Genomic DNA, 16322 nt, shown 5'->3' with positions numbered 1-16322 from the left:
CTAGCCCGCGCTTCCCACCTGTCTTGAGGCGCATCCCGCTTTTCTCAAACTTAGCAAACGCCTCTGGGAGGTCCTGTCCCGCTCCAGACTCACTACTGACCACCCGCGAACAGCAGGGTCCCCTGGGCTTCCCAAGTCGCGAACCCCTCCGCCCCGCCCGTGCGCCCTCCTTCCTCGCGTCTGCCGCTCTCCCCTACCCCGCCTTCTCCCTCCGCGCCCCAGCGGCGCATGCGCGGCGCTCGGAGCGTGTTTTTATAAAAGTCTGGCCGCGGCCAGAAACTTCAGTTTGTTGGCTGCGGCAGCAGGTAGCAAAGTGACCCCAAGGGCCTGAGTGCTCCAGTAGCCACCGCGTCTGGAGAACGAGCGGTTACCATGGAGGGGATCAGTGTAAGTCCAGTTTCAACCTGCTTTGTCATAAATGTACAAACGTTTGAACTTAGAGCGCAGCCCCTCTCCGAGCGGGCAGAAGCGGCCAGGACATTGGAGCTCCAAAAAAGGGTCACGGAAAAGAGTTTTCTTGACCATGGCTATATGGTGCGCGGGGGTGGGAGGGAGCAGGATTGGAATCTTTTTCTCTGTGAGTCGAGGAGAAACGACTGGAAAGAGCGTTCCAGTGGCTGCATGTGTCTCCCCCTTGAGTCCCGCGGCGCGCGGCGGCTTGCACGCTGTTTGCAAACATAAGAACATTCTGTGCACAAGTGCAGAAAAGGCGTGCGCGCTACCTCGGGACTCAGACCACCGGTCTCTTCCTTGGGGAAGCCGGGATTTCTTGGAGCGAGTTACATTTTCTGAATTTAGAGGCAGAGGGCAGCGTGCCTGGGCGGAGTTCCCAGAAGGAGATTGTGCCCGCTTTAACTTCGGGGATAAGCGCCTGGTGACTGTTTTGACGCTGGGTGCGTGTTTGTGAAACTCTGCGCGGCCCACGGAGCTGTGCCAGTGTCCCAGCACAGTAGGCGGAGGGCGGGAAAGGCGGGTGGACCCACCGCGCGGATCCTCTGAGGGGATCGAGTGGTGGCAGCAGCTAGGAGTTGATCGGCCCGCGCGCTTTGGGTTTGAGGGGGGAACCTTTCCGCCGGCCAAAGCGCGCCTCTTCCCCACGGCCGCGCGTGTGTCCTGCACTTCGAGAGTTTGGGATCGTGCAGAGGTCAGAGGAGTGGTTTGACCTCCCCTTTGACACTGCGCAGCTGCCAGCCCCAAGACACGCGCTCCGGGTACAGGAGCGGGTATGGGGGTGGGGGTGCGGGGGAGGTTAGGACCGCACCTGGGCTGCCCGGTCGCCGCCGCGAAGACGGGCAGGTGCAAGTGGGGAAACCGTTTGGCTCTCTCCGAGTCCAGTTGCGATGTTTAACTGTCGGTGATTTCCAGAAGCCTTTTGAAACCCTGTTGCTAGGGAGTTTTTGGTTTCCTGCAGCGGCGCGCAATTCAAAGACGCTCGCGGCGGAGCCGCCCAGTCTCTCCCCAGCACCGTGTGGGACAGAGCCTGGCGTGTCGCCCAGCGGAGCCCCTGCAGCGCTGCTTGCGGCCGGTCGGTGTGGGCGTGGTGGGCAGCCGCGGCGGACCGGGGCTGGACGACCCGGCTCCCCGCGTGCCCACTGCCTGGAGGCTTCCAGCTGCCCGCCTCCGGCCGGGTTAACTGGATCAGTGGCGGGGTAATGGGAGGCCACCCGGGAGAGTGAGGAAATGAAACTTGGGGCGAGGACTACGGGTGCAGACCCTGTTACCTTCTCCACCCAGGAAAACGCTGTGTTCCCTAACGTCCCAAACGCACCAAGTGATAAACACGAGGATGGCAAAAGAGACCCATGCCCCGGAGAAGCGGCCGCTTGGGGGAGGAGGTGCCGTTTGTTCATTTTCTGACACTCCCGCCCAATATACTCCAAGCACCAAAGGGCCTTCGTTTTAAGACCGCATTCTCTTTACCCACTACATGTTGCTTGAAGCGCAGAATGATTTGTGTTTAGGCAGGCGTGGGAAAATTGAGTTTTTGCGCCGTAGGAGAATGAGTCTTTGCAACGCCCCCGCCCTCCCCCCGTGCTCCTCCCTCCCCTTTACCCTCCCTTGGCGAAAAACTTCATACAAAAAGTTAATCACAGCCCCTCCTCGCAGCACCCACCCCACCCCCGACGCCGCCTGGGAGTGGCCTCTTTGTGTGTGTGTGTGTGTGTGTGTGTGTGTGTGTGTGTTTTCCTCCTAAGGAAGGTTTTTTTCTTCCCTCTAGTGGGCGGGGCAGAGGAGTTAGCCAAGATGTGACTTTGAAACCCTCAGCATCGCAGCTCCCTTTTGTTCTAAACAAAGAATTTTGTAATTGGTTCTACTAAAGAAGGATATAATGAAGTCACTATGGGAAAAGATGGGGAGGAGAGTTGTAGGATTCTACATTAATTCTCTTGTGCCCTTAGTCCAGTACTTCAGAATTTCCTGAAGAAAGCAAGCCTGAATTGGTTTTTTAAATTGCTTTGAATTTTTTTTTAACTTGGATAATGCTTGCTGAATTGGAAGTAAATGTCCATTCTTTTGCCTCTTTTGCAGATATACACTTCAGATAACTACACCGAGGAAATGGGCTCAGGGGACTATGACTCCATAAAGGAACCCTGCTTCCGTGAAGAAAATGCTCATTTCAATAGGATCTTCCTGCCCACCATCTACTCCATCATCTTCTTGACTGGCATTGTTGGCAATGGATTGGTCATCTTGGTCATGGGTTACCAGAAGAAACTGAGAAGCATGACGGACAAGTACAGGCTGCACCTGTCAGTGGCTGACCTCCTCTTTGTCATCACGCTTCCCTTCTGGGCAGTTGATGCCGTGGCAAACTGGTACTTTGGGAACTTCCTGTGCAAGGCAGTCCATGTCATCTACACAGTCAACCTCTACAGCAGTGTCCTCATCCTGGCCTTCATCAGTCTGGACCGCTACCTGGCCATTGTCCACGCCACCAACAGTCAGAAGCCAAGGAAGCTGTTGGCTGAAAAGGTGGTCTATGTTGGTGTCTGGATCCCTGCCCTCCTGCTGACTATTCCCGACTTCATCTTTGCCAGCGTCAGTGAGGCAGATGACAGATATATCTGTGACCGCTTCTACCCCAATGACTTGTGGGTGGTTGTGTTCCAGTTTCAGCACATCATGGTTGGCCTTATCCTGCCTGGTATTGTCATCCTGTCCTGCTATTGCATTATCATCTCCAAGCTGTCACACTCCAAGGGCCACCAGAAGCGCAAGGCCCTCAAGACCACGGTCATCCTCATCCTGGCTTTCTTTGCCTGCTGGCTGCCTTATTACATTGGGATCAGCATCGACTCCTTCATCCTCCTGGAAATCATCAAGCAAGGGTGTGAGTTTGAGAACACTGTGCACAAGTGGATTTCCATCACCGAGGCCCTAGCTTTTTTCCACTGTTGTCTGAACCCCATCCTCTATGCTTTCCTTGGAGCCAAATTTAAAACCTCTGCCCAGCACGCACTCACCTCTGTGAGCAGAGGGTCCAGCCTCAAGATCCTCTCCAAAGGAAAGCGAGGGGGACACTCGTCTGTTTCCACTGAGTCTGAGTCTTCAAGTTTTCACTCCAGCTAACACAGATGTGAAAGACTTTTTTTATACAATAAAGAACTCTTTTTTTAAGTTACACATTTTTCAGATATAAAAGACTGACCAATATTGTACAGTTTTTATTGCTTGTTGGATTTTTGTCTTGTGTTTCTTTAGTTTTTGTGAGGTTTAATTGACTTATTTATATAAATATTTTTTTTGTTTCATATTGATGTGTGTCTAGGCAGGACTTGTGGCCAAGTTCTTTGTTGCTGTATGTCTGGTGGTAGGACTGTAGAAAAGGGAACTGAACATTCCAGTGCGTGTAGTGAATCACGTAAAGCTAGAAATGATCCCCAGCTGTTTATGCATAAATAATCTCTCCATTCCCGTGGAACATCTCTTTCTTCCTGTTCTTAAGACGTTTGGCTACACCATGTGATTTTTCTGTAGAAGATGGCACTTATAACCAAAGCCCAAAGTGACATAGAAATGCTGGTTTTTCAGTTTTCAGGAGTGGGTTGATTTCAGCACCTACAGTGTACAGTCTTGTATTAAGTTGTTAATAAAAGTACATGTTAAACTTACTTAGTGTTATGTTCTGATTTCTGTTGACATTCTTTTGGCTGGCAGAAGACAAAAATAATAATAGATATGTTTATGGTATGCAAAGCACTATCCTAGGTATTTCATTGTAATATTTTAATTACCCCTTATCACAACTCTGTGATACATTCTGCTTCTGTTACTAATTACATCTTACAGAAGAGGAAACGGAGGCACAGAAAGCCGAAGTAACAAAGGCGTGTGGTAAGTAGCAAAGCCTGTATTTGAAACTGGGTAACATGACTTATGAATCTGAAGCCTTAACCGCTTTAAATTCAGATGAAAGTTTAGAAATGGCCAGCCAGCACCCATTTGTATGCAAGATCATCTTTCAGAAGGATAAGCATGTATAAAGAAGAAAAGGTTTGCAATCATGTTTGGATTTTACTCCACCATCCACTTGTGAAACCCAGGTCTGTGCAATGCCAGGCAGTGTGTGCTTTCCTCATCCAGTCTTCTTAGTGTAGATAACCATCACTCCCTTTTCACAGACAAGAGAACTGAGATTCAGAGGCTTTCCATACATGGCACTTTCAAGGGGGCAGAGTCAAGAACTAATTCTGTTGATTGTTCCAGCTCTTGCTTTTAACTATTACCCACTATTGTCCTTCAGAACACCTGGGCATAAGTCAACTGAACTGCTAATAAAGAAATCCAAAAGTGAATGTTTTCTTCACAAAATTAACCATGACCAAAATACTCCTCTTGTAATATCTTCTATGCAAATCTCAACACTTTTATTCTTAAACTATTGCAACACCTAGCACCTCCTCAAGGACTCAGCCAAGCAGCTACAAGTTAATACTGTTATTTATTAGAGTCAGAAGGAAGGTCTACTGAAGCAAGCTCCTTGTTGCTCACATTTTGCACAAGATTTTGGAGACTTATGTAACCACCCGTTGCTATTTACATGACCATTGTGCAAACCCCAGGCTCTTGAGTAAATTTCAGCTTCAGTTTCCATTTAAAGATAATTTCTAAACTAGCCATACCTACCTCACATTGGAACACAAACAGGGTACTCCAGGCATACACTCAGATAACAAGTAGGTTATAATTAGGGCAATATTTGGTCTACTTTTAGTAATTGTTTCTGGCACAGAAAATCCATTTTGGAGGAAAAATTGCAATGCCTTATCTTTCTGAGGCAAATCACATTTGTTCAAGGCAAATTATAGATCCTGTGAAGGGAAATAACTTAATTACTTAAAATAGAATCCAATTTGGCTGTACATTTTTGCTGCTGTCTATGGATCTGGGGTAATTCAAAGTGGTATTCGTATTCCACTTGAGGACACAATTAGATTTCAGATAGGAAATTATCTTGAGGTTTCTTGGTTTTCCCTGGGAAGCCTAATTGGATCACCCTTCATTTAAGCATAGTTTTACATGCACTCTCTCAAAGGCTTAGTCTTAAAGCCACGACCATTGAGACAGACTTCACTTGAACCCTCTCTATAAATATTTATTCTCCGGGAGACAATAGAAGAAATTCTTGGAAGGCATGCTTTTTCTTTCTCATCTTGGCTTGAAACCTCCTTACCCCAGATTCCTCTCCTTTACCGTGGAGTCACAACAAAAGGAACTGAGCCAAAACAAAATTCCCAGTGTCACCAGTTTTAACGGGTATTTCATTCTCCCTTGGAACAAAGGTGGGATTTTTCAAAAAGAAAAACAAGCCTTGGTTCTCTCCCTGCCCCAAAAGTGTGCCCCCCACCCCCATCATTCTCCATCCCAACCTGCCATGTTAGAGCGTCTCCAAAGCGCTCCCTGTGTCGTGGTGTGTCTGACAATGTGGGGAAACCCAGTCTGCTGGCCAGCCCTTGCATGAAGTAGCTGACTGTTCCCTCTCTTCATCTCTTATGAATGGGGTCCTTGAAGGTCAGTCATGTAGATTCAGTTGTATAATGGAAGCTAAAATATTTAAATTGTATGCAAGCTGCCAGTAACGGCATACATCTGACATCTAACTTATTAGTAACATTAAGCCTGTAACTAGCGGGGGGACGTGGATGTTTTTTCTTGCAAAGAAAGTCTTTGTTTTCCTAAAATGACACTTGAAAATTTATCTCCCCACTGTAGGTTTCCCAGTCCCCTTTTACAATTATGCTTAAATTAAAATAATGATTCTGGATACTCTTTTGGGGAGATACCCTACAGGTTTTATTTTAATAATTGAACTAAATGTTTGTGACTTTCTCCTAGATATTGTCAAATATTAAATAAAGGCTCCATAAACAATTGAGCTGTCATTATTCCAAGAAAATACCCATTTAGGAGGGGCAAGGATCCCTGGAGACAAAATTTAGATTACTTTGGAAAATAATCAAGGCATCCCCCGACACCTAGAAATGCAGAAACGCAGCCTTGCAGCCTGGCATCGTAGGAATTTGCTCCACGCATGCTGAGGAAGTCTCATCCATGGCTGCCAGTGTGACTTAGTCAGTCAGTGCTGGAGAGACCCACAAGCAGCCAGACAGATAGCATTCCCATGGACACAGCTTCAGAGAGAGGCTGGTGCCTTAGGGGCCAATAAAATAGTTGAAATGAATTCTTTAAACACAATGGTCATCAACTGGGGGCAATTTGCCCACCAGGGAACATTTGGTAAGGTATGGAAACATTTGGGGTCATCATACTGAGGAAGTAGGGGGCACGGGGAGGAGTAGTAGATGAGGTGCTAGTGGCATCTAGTGGGGAGGGGCCAGGGACGCTGCTAGACATCCTACAACACATGGGACAGCCCCTACAACAAAATGATCTGGCCCAAAATGTCAGTAATTCCCAAAATTGAGAATCCCTATTTTAAGGTGATAATAATCAGAATAAGGATACAGCCAACCAGTACAATTCTCTGAAATAGCATGAATCCATAAAAAGCTTGGTATTTGCTATGGGCTGAATGTTTGTGTCCTCTCAAAATTCTCATGTTGAAATCCTAACCCTCAAGGTGATGGTATTAAGAGATAGGGTCTTCGGGAGATGATTAGGTCATAAGCGTGCAGCCCTCACAATTTGTAGTGCCTTTATAAAAGAGATCCCAGAAATCTAGCTAGCCCTTCTGTTGTATAAAGAAACAGCTAGAAAGTGCCGTCTATGAACCAGAAAGTGGGCCTTCACCAGACACAAAATTTGCTGGTGTCTTGATCTTGGACTTCCAAGCCTTCAGAACTGTGAGAAATAAGTTTCTGTTATTTACATGCCACACAGTCTACGGTATTTCATTATAGTAGCTGGAACCGACTGAGACAGTATCACTGGACAGGGTTTCAGGGTGAGTCTCACTTCAATGCACTCTACTCATTCCCACCTTACTGAATCCCCACAATTCTCTTCTACATTTATTTCAGTGTTACTTTGTCACCGTGACATCTTTCTCTTTGCCTGTTTTCTTCTCTCACTGGAGTATCAGCTTCTCAAGGGCAGGGACTCTGTCATTTCTTCTCTATTCCCTGATAAGCTGCCATGTGCAGTGCTAGGAAGCCATCCTACAAAGGAAGATAAATGGCAAAATGCTGGGGATTCTAATTCTCATCAAATATCTCTCTCTCTAAAGCCCACGATATTTACTCATTTAATCCTCACCACTGCCTGTGACTCAATTTGGAACACTTCCCATTTTTCTCCTTTTATTTAAAAAATGAGTGATGAGGTACCAGCCTATTGTTCCATTGTCTGAAACTGGCTTGGATTAATTTAAATCAATTTTATCAAGTCCAACAATTAAAATCTTCTAAAACCTTCTGAAAATCCTTCTTTCAACTGAGAATGCAAGCTGGCTGCAGGCTGAGTTGAGGGATCCCAACGTGAAGAAGTCACAGAAGGGACAGACTTTTTCAAAATCAAACAAAGGTGCGCAACCAAACTACACCAGGTGCTGTGTGTTTATCTGGCAGAGCCAGTCCACTATTAAGTTGATTTACATATTACAGTTCAATTAACCAGAACCCAACTCATCAACAATCTTAATTAAAGGGAATTACTTCCTCGTATTTGACTCTGTCTGAAGAAAAGTATTGTATATTGAAATTCCAGGCACTCTCATACGTAAGATGCAAGAGTCCCAGCAATATTGCTAGCTCCATTTTCAGGCGAGGGCACAGGCTTTAACTACAAATAAAGGGGTTAATGTTCTTTCCACTACACACACTATAAATGTGAAAACAGGGCAACCAATTTCTAGGAGATATCCTCACATTCTCAGTATATTCAGTCCAAACTTCCCTATCTTTTCTATTTCTAGATCGAGTCCTATGTGATAGCAATAACAGTTAACATTGACCTGGAGGGCTTACTACACACCAAGGAGTTTTAATTATTTAATCTTCGTAACAGCTCTTCATAGTAAGTATTATTATTTGCCTATTCTACAGATGGGGAAACTGAAGCATAGAACAAAGTTTAAAATTGACCCAATTTCACATGTTTTATAAGTGGTAAAGCCTGGGTTTGAACCCAGGTCGTCTGACACCAGAGTGTGCCTTCCTAAGCACTACAGGAACTTTATTATTTGCCTTGATGTTAGCCAATATTCAGGAAAATAACGATGAGGTCAAAAACATCCTTCATGCTCTTCAGTGCTCTTCAGGGTTGAAGACTGGACACTCACCTGATTGTCCTTTTGGAAGTGACAAAGCAGACACTGATGTTCTAAAAAGATCTGCACTATTTGTGTTGAAATAAAATGGGTTTCAAGTTAACTTGATACACTGTGACTGGCATATAGTAGGAGCTTCATAATATTTTGTGGAATAAGCAAATGAATCAACACCCATAAATTCCTATTCCTGGGAGCACACAAAATTCTCTAAGTTTTTTGTTGTTGTTTTTGTTTGTTTGTTTGTTTGTTTTTGTTTTTTGAGACAGGATCTCACTCTGACAGTCAGGCGCAAACATGGCTCACTGCAGCCTCGACCTTCTGGGCACAAGGAATTCTCCCACCTCAGCCTCTGGTGTAGTTGGGACCACAGGTGTGCACCACCAGGCTCGGGTTATTTTCTTGTTTGTTTTGTTTTGTTTTGTTTTGTAGAGATGGGTGTCTCAGCATCTTAACCAGACTGGTCTCAAACTCATGTACTCAAGTGATCCTCCCACCTCAGCCTCCCAAAACGCTGGAATTATAGGCATGAGCCACCACACCTGGCCCTAAGTATTCTGATTCATGTTCCCGTGTGTGACTTGACTTCCTGCCTTCATTCCTTCATTCTTTCACAGTCATTCACTTATTGAACCATTGACCGAACAACACTCTGGACCAGGCAAGTATGAAAGTTGCTCACGGTACAGTGGAAGATGTAGTCCTTTGATGTTCTACATATGCTGGAAAATTAGCTAAAGACCTCTCAGACTTTCCAATGTCCAACATTTTAAGAAATCCAAGATTCCACCCACTCACCCAATTTTCCCATTATTTAATACCCCTCAGTCTTGCTCCCACTCATTCCCCATTTAAGGAGTATCATATCCCAGCCCACCTCACAAGCTCAGTGAGAGGCCCCCAGTCCTGATCTTCCTTCCTGCTTTACCAGCCCAAGAGAAGCTGTTCACGTCATGAAGATAAGAGCAAAAGTCCTGCCAAGCCATAGGAGATGGGAAAAAGCCCTGGTGGTAGTTTTTTGGCCCTCTGTTCACAGAAGACAACTTGTTAGGCTCCCGGGATTGAAGAAGGAAATCAAGACCATCATCTTGGACCACATCCCACTTCCTTTGGCAAGCCTACTCTGTCTCTATCAGTCCAAGCGAGCCTTTCCATCCTAAATTCTTAGCACATGAAGTCTGAGACATGGGAAGATCCCACACATAAAAGGCTTTTGAAAAGTTCAAAGAAGCTATTGTAAATGGCATTATCTTCTTTTTAAATTTGTAAACACTGTTTTCTCAACTAGTTCAATGTCTTAAGCACCAAGACCTTTGCAGTCTAACATAGTTAATTAATAGATTCTTGATTTGATTTGATGAAAAAACAATCAGATGCCACAAGGCTGTGCCAATGTTGGCTAAAATTATATAAGGTTAGCTCAGTTGTTTAGAACTTGAGGTTTTCAAAGCCAAAATCAAGGGTGCCAGTCCCCCTGGGGCCATTTTTAAAGTAATGCTGCACCTGAATGTAAGCTCTGTGAATATAAAGACTAGGTAGGTCGGTTCTGTTCATAGCCGTATTTCCAGTGTCTAGAACATTGGTCATAAGCTTTTCTCTAAAGGGCCAGGTAGCAAATACTTTAGGCTCAGAGGGCCATGTAGTTTCCAGCACAACTACTCAACTCTGCCATGGTAACAAGAAAATGCGTAAAAAAGTGAGGGTGCCTGTTGTGTCCCAATAAAATTGTGACTGTGGACACTGAAATTTGAATTTCATGAAATTTTCAGTGTCATGAGATATTCTACTTTTGATTTTTTTTCAGTCACTGAAACATGTAAAAACCATTCTTTGCTTCTCCACTATTAAAAACAAAAAACAGGTGGCAGGCCAGATCTGACCTTCAGGCTGTGGTTTACCAACCCCTGGTCTAGAATATGCTTAAGTGATAGTAGAAATTTGATAAAAATGAACAAGTGAAACTCGAAATGTAGGAAAGTTTACTCTTTAAGCTTCAGGCACTGAAAGCCCCAGAGAACCAGTGACTTTATTCACATAAATATGATACCTACCACTTATAAGACACCTTTACTATTGACAAAATGCTTTCACCGGTAACCCTCAATGTGGGTCTGGGTTCTGGTTTGCTATATTGCTTGGCAAAATCTTGCTTCTTTATTGGGTCTTTTATTTTAGAAAGAACTATCTGGGGTAAGAGAGTTGCTTTTTTTAATCCATCTTTGTGCAGCTGTGTTACTTTCATCTCCCAGAGTGGCAATAAACGTGGCATCTCCTTCTCTTGTAACTCCCTGAAGCTAGAGCAGTGACGTCTCACTAGTGAAAGTTGTTGAGGTGCGCTGACTAACCTTCGTCTGGTGTGAGCCGCATCAGCTGTGCTCCTCCAAAGTCATAATCACCAATCACAACTTTTGGCAGTGACTCCACAGACAGTCCGTAAATAGGACAAAAGAAAAAGCCGTAATCCATGGCAATGAATAGTGTTTCATGGTCACAAGCTGAGCCACAAAAGCCCAAGAAAAATCAATGGTGCAGAAAGCGTTTTTGGACCTGACCCCAGGTCTTGGGGGAAGGAGGATAATTCTGCTATTTCCTTTTAGCCTTCAGGTGCTTCGTGGGAATATCAAAATTAATCTCCAAGGGGATGCTGTATTCTATCTCTTACCAGAAACATCTCCAAGCAAATTCATTACTTTGTAGAACACTCTTCCCAAGGTGAGAGGCCCAACTTCTGTTTCAGATGAAAACAACGTGAGAAGACGCTGAGGAAATTGCCAAGTGCTTTCTCTACAAATGTGGGTTTTCTGCTATATCTGGATTATGGCACAAAAGTGGCTGCTCAGTCCCCATGGTCCAGAGTAAAGGAGGACAAGCCGTTCAGGCTAAGGTGGCCCTGAAAAAAAATCCCTGGCCAGATGGAAACCCCATGCGTATGGAGTGGAAAAGAAGAGAGATGTGTGGAAATAGTAAATAAAATCAGAAAGGACTCAAAGTACCCCTTCACAAAAGAGGAAATAAAACTGATAAACAAAAATATGAGGAAATGTTCAACCTCACTGGCAACCAAATAAATGAAAATCAAAACAACAACACACTGTTTCTTACTTATCAAACTAGCACACATTTTTAAAATAGTGACGTCCCAAGGGCCAGAGTACAGTGAGCCAAGCACCACTGAGCCCTGCTGGTCAGACAAGCTGGGCAGACCTTTCCAACGTCAAGGGCAAATGTCTCCAGAGCCTCTACGCTCATCCCCCTTTGATACAGAGAGACATGATACCATTTCTAGACCTCTAATTCCAGGAAACATATCCTAAATCTTAAAAATATTCTGTGTACAAAGTTGAGTATTACATTTGTAATAACAACAAAAAAACTGGCATTTGCCGATATATCTGACAGCAAAATGAGAATGAAACAAACTATGGTGAATCTACAGAATGAAATATTCAGCTTCTTAATCAATGTTTAAAAAGAAAATGTTTTTAAACATTCCTCCCTTCTCTACACCTTTTAAAACAAGCCACCATGCACGGCCAATTGGCTTGTTTTAAAAGGTATACAGAAGGGAGGAAAGCTTATTAGAAAATGTTTATGATGTGTGAAATGAAAGAAGCAGGTTTAATAGTCTTTGCATATTTTTTAAAAAAGATAAAATGTTGTCAGCAGTAGTTAAGTAATAAGCTTTGGGGCAATTGTAAAATATTTTTTTTCTTTTGATTTCTCCCTATTTTCCAAACTTACTGTAATGAATAATGAAAAGATAATTGGCTTGGGGTTGTTGTTGTTGTTTGTTTGCTTGTTTGTTTGTTTTTTGAGGCAGAGTCTCATTCTGTTGCCCAGGTTGCAGTGCAGTGGCACCATCTCGGCTCACTGCAACCTCTGCCTCCCGGGTTCAAGCAATTATCATGCCTCAGCCTCCCAAGTAGCTGGGATTACAGGCGTGCACCACCACACCCAGCTTTTTTTTTTTTTTTGTATTTTTAGTAGAGATGGGGTTTCACCATGTTGATCAGGCTGGTCTCAAACTCCTGACCTCAAGTGATCCACCCGCGTTGGCCTCCCAAAGTGCTGGGATTACAGGCGTGAATAGATTGGGTTGTTTTAAAAGGTGTAGGGAAGGGAGGAAAAAAGTGTACAATCCCCAAGGATCCTTCCTAGGCTATAAATACTCCAAGAAAGAAGCCTCGTCTCTTCCTTTTCTTTTTTTAATCAACTCAGGACCCAACTAGGTACTAGATAAATGATTGTTGAGATGGACTGAAATAGGCATTTGTAGGACATTTAAAGAAAAAACCAGACATACGTATTACCCTCAAGGTACTTAGAATATAGTAGAGTCATGTACTGCATAACAATGTTTTGATCAAGGACAGGCTGCATATATGATAGTGGTCCCATAAAATTATAATACCATGCATGTACTGTACCTTTTCTATGTTTATATGGCTTAAGATACAAAAATACCCTTGTGCTACGGTTGCCTATGGTATTCAGTACAGTACCACACTGTAAGCTTTATAGCCCAGGAGCAATAGGCTGTGCAGCCTAGGTGTGTAGCAGGCCGCACCATCTAGCTTTGTGTAAGTACGCTCTGTGATGTTTGCACAACGACGAAATCGCCTCAGCACACTTTTTCCAGAACACATCCTGGTCACCGAACAATACATGACTATAGTAGGGTTTACTAGTAGCAGAAATCCTAACATTATATTCCCAGTAGTGCCTTTGATGCAGTCTAGCATTTCTGAACTGAAGGTCATGATCTCAAGGAAGCATTCTAGAGAATTCCCAAAGTACAGGAGAATGCAACTCAGGGCTGTGTGGGAGCAGCCACAGGCCAGACTGAACTTACGGCAAGTGAGACTATTTCAAATCAACACATACTCATGGCACCATCTTCACAAGACCGGCCCGTTAAGGCTTTAGTAGAAGCAATACAGATCTGGGTTTCTCAAAGCCCTTCTCCCAGAGAGGTCAAGTCTTTCAAACTCCACAGGAAAGTAAATATACTAGAAAGTCCTAACGGAAATCTCTGAAAGGGTTAGGCATTCACGCATGACGGCAATAGTGTGGGGGCCTGAAATGGGAACAATGTGTAAGTGGTCAACCCTAAATATTCCATTTTTGTATTGTATTAGAAAGGAAATGTCATGTTGGGGAAGAACTTCCTTCATTCGCATAAGTCCTCAGAATATAGCTGCACACAACAATGGTGGTTTGCAGCATGTCACATATGCAAGGTTCCAAGGTGGGGAAAGCAAGCAAAAAAGACCAATGATTACTTGGTGGAGAGTATTCTGCAAGTTTGTTACTTTCATTTCTTGAGATAGGCTCAGGAATCAGATAGAAAACAGGGACTAGAAAGGAAAAGCTAACATTTTGCCTATAGTTAAAATAAAACTAATATATTGGCCAGGCGCAGTGGCTCACGCCTGTAACCCCAATACTTTGAGAAGCCGAGGAGGGTGAATCACCTGAGGTCAGGAGTTCAAGACCAGCCTAGCCAACATGGCGAAACCCCATCTCTACTAAAAATACAAAAATGAGCCAGGCATACTGGCATACACCTGTAATCCCAGCTACTTGGGAGGCTGAGGCAGGAGAATTGCTGGAACCCGTGAGGCGGAGGTTGCAGTGAGCTGACATTACACCACTGCACTCCAGACTGGGTGACAGAGTGAGACACTAGTTCAAGTAAATAAATAAATAAAAGTAATATATTCATAAGTAACAAGTTAACAATTTTTATTCTTATCCTCAAAAAATATTGTCCAAATGTGACTATAAACTCTCCTAAAAAGTATATGTTTTAAAGACAAAGATATTACCTATTTTGATTTCGATTTTAAATTCACATGGTAAAGACATTTCTATTTATAGTTTCAAGTGTATGGTCATTTATAACTTGAAATCTGTTTCTTTGTCACAATATATGACTTACCTGGTCAAGCATCACAAGCCTACCTAGGAATTATGAAGGGATTTTGGTCTCAAACTTCATTATACTTATAGATATATTTATGTAATTCTTTGGCTATAAATTAAACATTAAAGGAAGGATATTAATTATTTGCTTTATCTCACATAATTTTTAGTTTGTATTTTATTGTATTGTATTTTATTTCTATTTCCATTAACATCTAACACAAGTTACAACACTTTAAGCTGGGTACAGTGGTGCATGCCTGCAGTCCCAGCTACTCGAGAGACTGAGGCAAGAGGTTTGCTTGAGCCCAGGAGTTTGAGACCAGCCTGGACAACATAGCAAGACTGCATCTCAAAAAAAAAAAAAAAAAAAAATCTTTACACAAAAGAGTTGCTTACTGGCTGTTTTATGGGCCTCTGTTATGGGCTGAGTTGCACATGCCCTTCTAAAATTCATATGTTGAAGCCCTGACCCCCAGTACCTCAGAATGTGACTGTATTAGGAAATAGTGTTTTTAAAGAGATAAGTAAGGTGAAATGAGATCACTGGGATGAGCCCTAATCTGACATAATTGGTGTTCCTATAAAAAGAGGAAATCAGCCGGGCGCGGTGGCTCAAGCCTGTAATCCCAGCACTTTGGGAGGCTGAGACGGGCGGATCACGAGGTCAGGAGATCAAGACCATCCTGGCGAACACGGTGAAACCCCGTCTCTACTAAAAAATACAAAAAACTAGCCGGGCGAGGTGGTGGGCGACTGTAGTTCCAGCTACTCGGGAGGCTGAGGCAGGAGAATGGCGTAAACCCAGGAGGCGGAGCTTGCAGTGAGCTGAGATCCGGCCACTGCACCCCAGCCTGGGTAACAGAGCCAGACTCTGTCTCAAAAAAAAAAAAAAAAAGAGGAGATCATGGCACAGACACACACAGAGGGAGACCATGTGAAGACATGGGGAGAAGATGGCCATCTACAAGCCAAGGAGAATGGCCTCAGAAGAAATCAATTCTGCTGACACCTTGATCTTGGGCTTCCATGCTCTAAAACTATGATACAATGAACTTCTGTTGTTTAAACCCCCCAGACTGTGGTACTTCATTATGGCAGCCCAAGGAAACTAATATATCTTCCATCTAAAATGCTGTTATAGTATGTCTTGTTCTTGCCTCTTCTGTTCAATAAAAATAGAGAAAAAAAAAAAAACCTTGTTGTTAAGATATACATTCATTCATTCATTCAACAAATATTTATTGAGCATCTACTATGTGTCAAGTGTTGGGATAGGACAGTAACAAACTACAGTGTCAGACCCTATGATTTTATAGGCTAGTCACACAGGAATTACTCTTTTTCTGGAATTATTCTTTATTTCAGAAATAGGCCTTATAAATTGGCCTATAAACTAAATATCTTCTTAGGGAATGAACTGGGAAAGAAAATTGACAATAAAACAAAATAATTAAATTTCTAACATTTTAATGTCACATCAGTATATTGCTGGAAGCCCTCTGCATCCATTGTATCTTTTGGGAAGCAGATGCTGAGACAGAGTTAGGAGTGCAAGAGGTTTATGAGAGAGTATCGGGTATGAAGATGGAAGGAGAAAGAAAGCAGACTAGGAAGAGAAAGGCTTCAGACTGTGATCTTAGAGAGAGAGCAGGATTGGGAAGAG

General features: G+C 43.6%; 1 protein-coding gene across 3 annotated transcripts; it reads left to right on the top strand.

Moving 5' to 3' along the window:
* Positions 1-268: 268 nt before the first annotated feature.
* Positions 269-4115, top strand: CXCR4 (C-X-C motif chemokine receptor 4). 3 transcript variants are annotated; one of them, XM_007964858.3, is made up of 2 exons: positions 269-387; positions 2530-4115. In XM_007964858.3, the coding sequence occupies exons 1-2, from the start codon at positions 373-375 to the stop codon at positions 3571-3573; spliced, it is 1059 nt and encodes a 352-aa protein (XP_007963049.1). In that variant the 5' UTR covers positions 269-372; the 3' UTR covers positions 3574-4115. The 3 variants fall into 3 exon arrangements, with proteins under 3 accessions (XP_007963049.1, XP_072875746.1, XP_072875745.1); XM_073019645.1 differs by lacking the exon at positions 269-387 and adding an exon at positions 1819-1835; XM_073019644.1 differs by lacking the exon at positions 269-387 and adding an exon at positions 1938-1955.
* Positions 4116-16322: the final 12207 nt, after the last annotated feature.

Source organism: Chlorocebus sabaeus, chromosome 10 (assembly GCF_047675955.1).
Source record: "Chlorocebus sabaeus isolate Y175 chromosome 10, mChlSab1.0.hap1, whole genome shotgun sequence".
NCBI classification, from domain to species: domain Eukaryota; kingdom Metazoa; phylum Chordata; class Mammalia; order Primates; family Cercopithecidae; genus Chlorocebus; species Chlorocebus sabaeus.
Note: the sequence above shows the minus strand (reverse complement) of the source record. Positions and strands in the feature narration are given on the sequence as shown.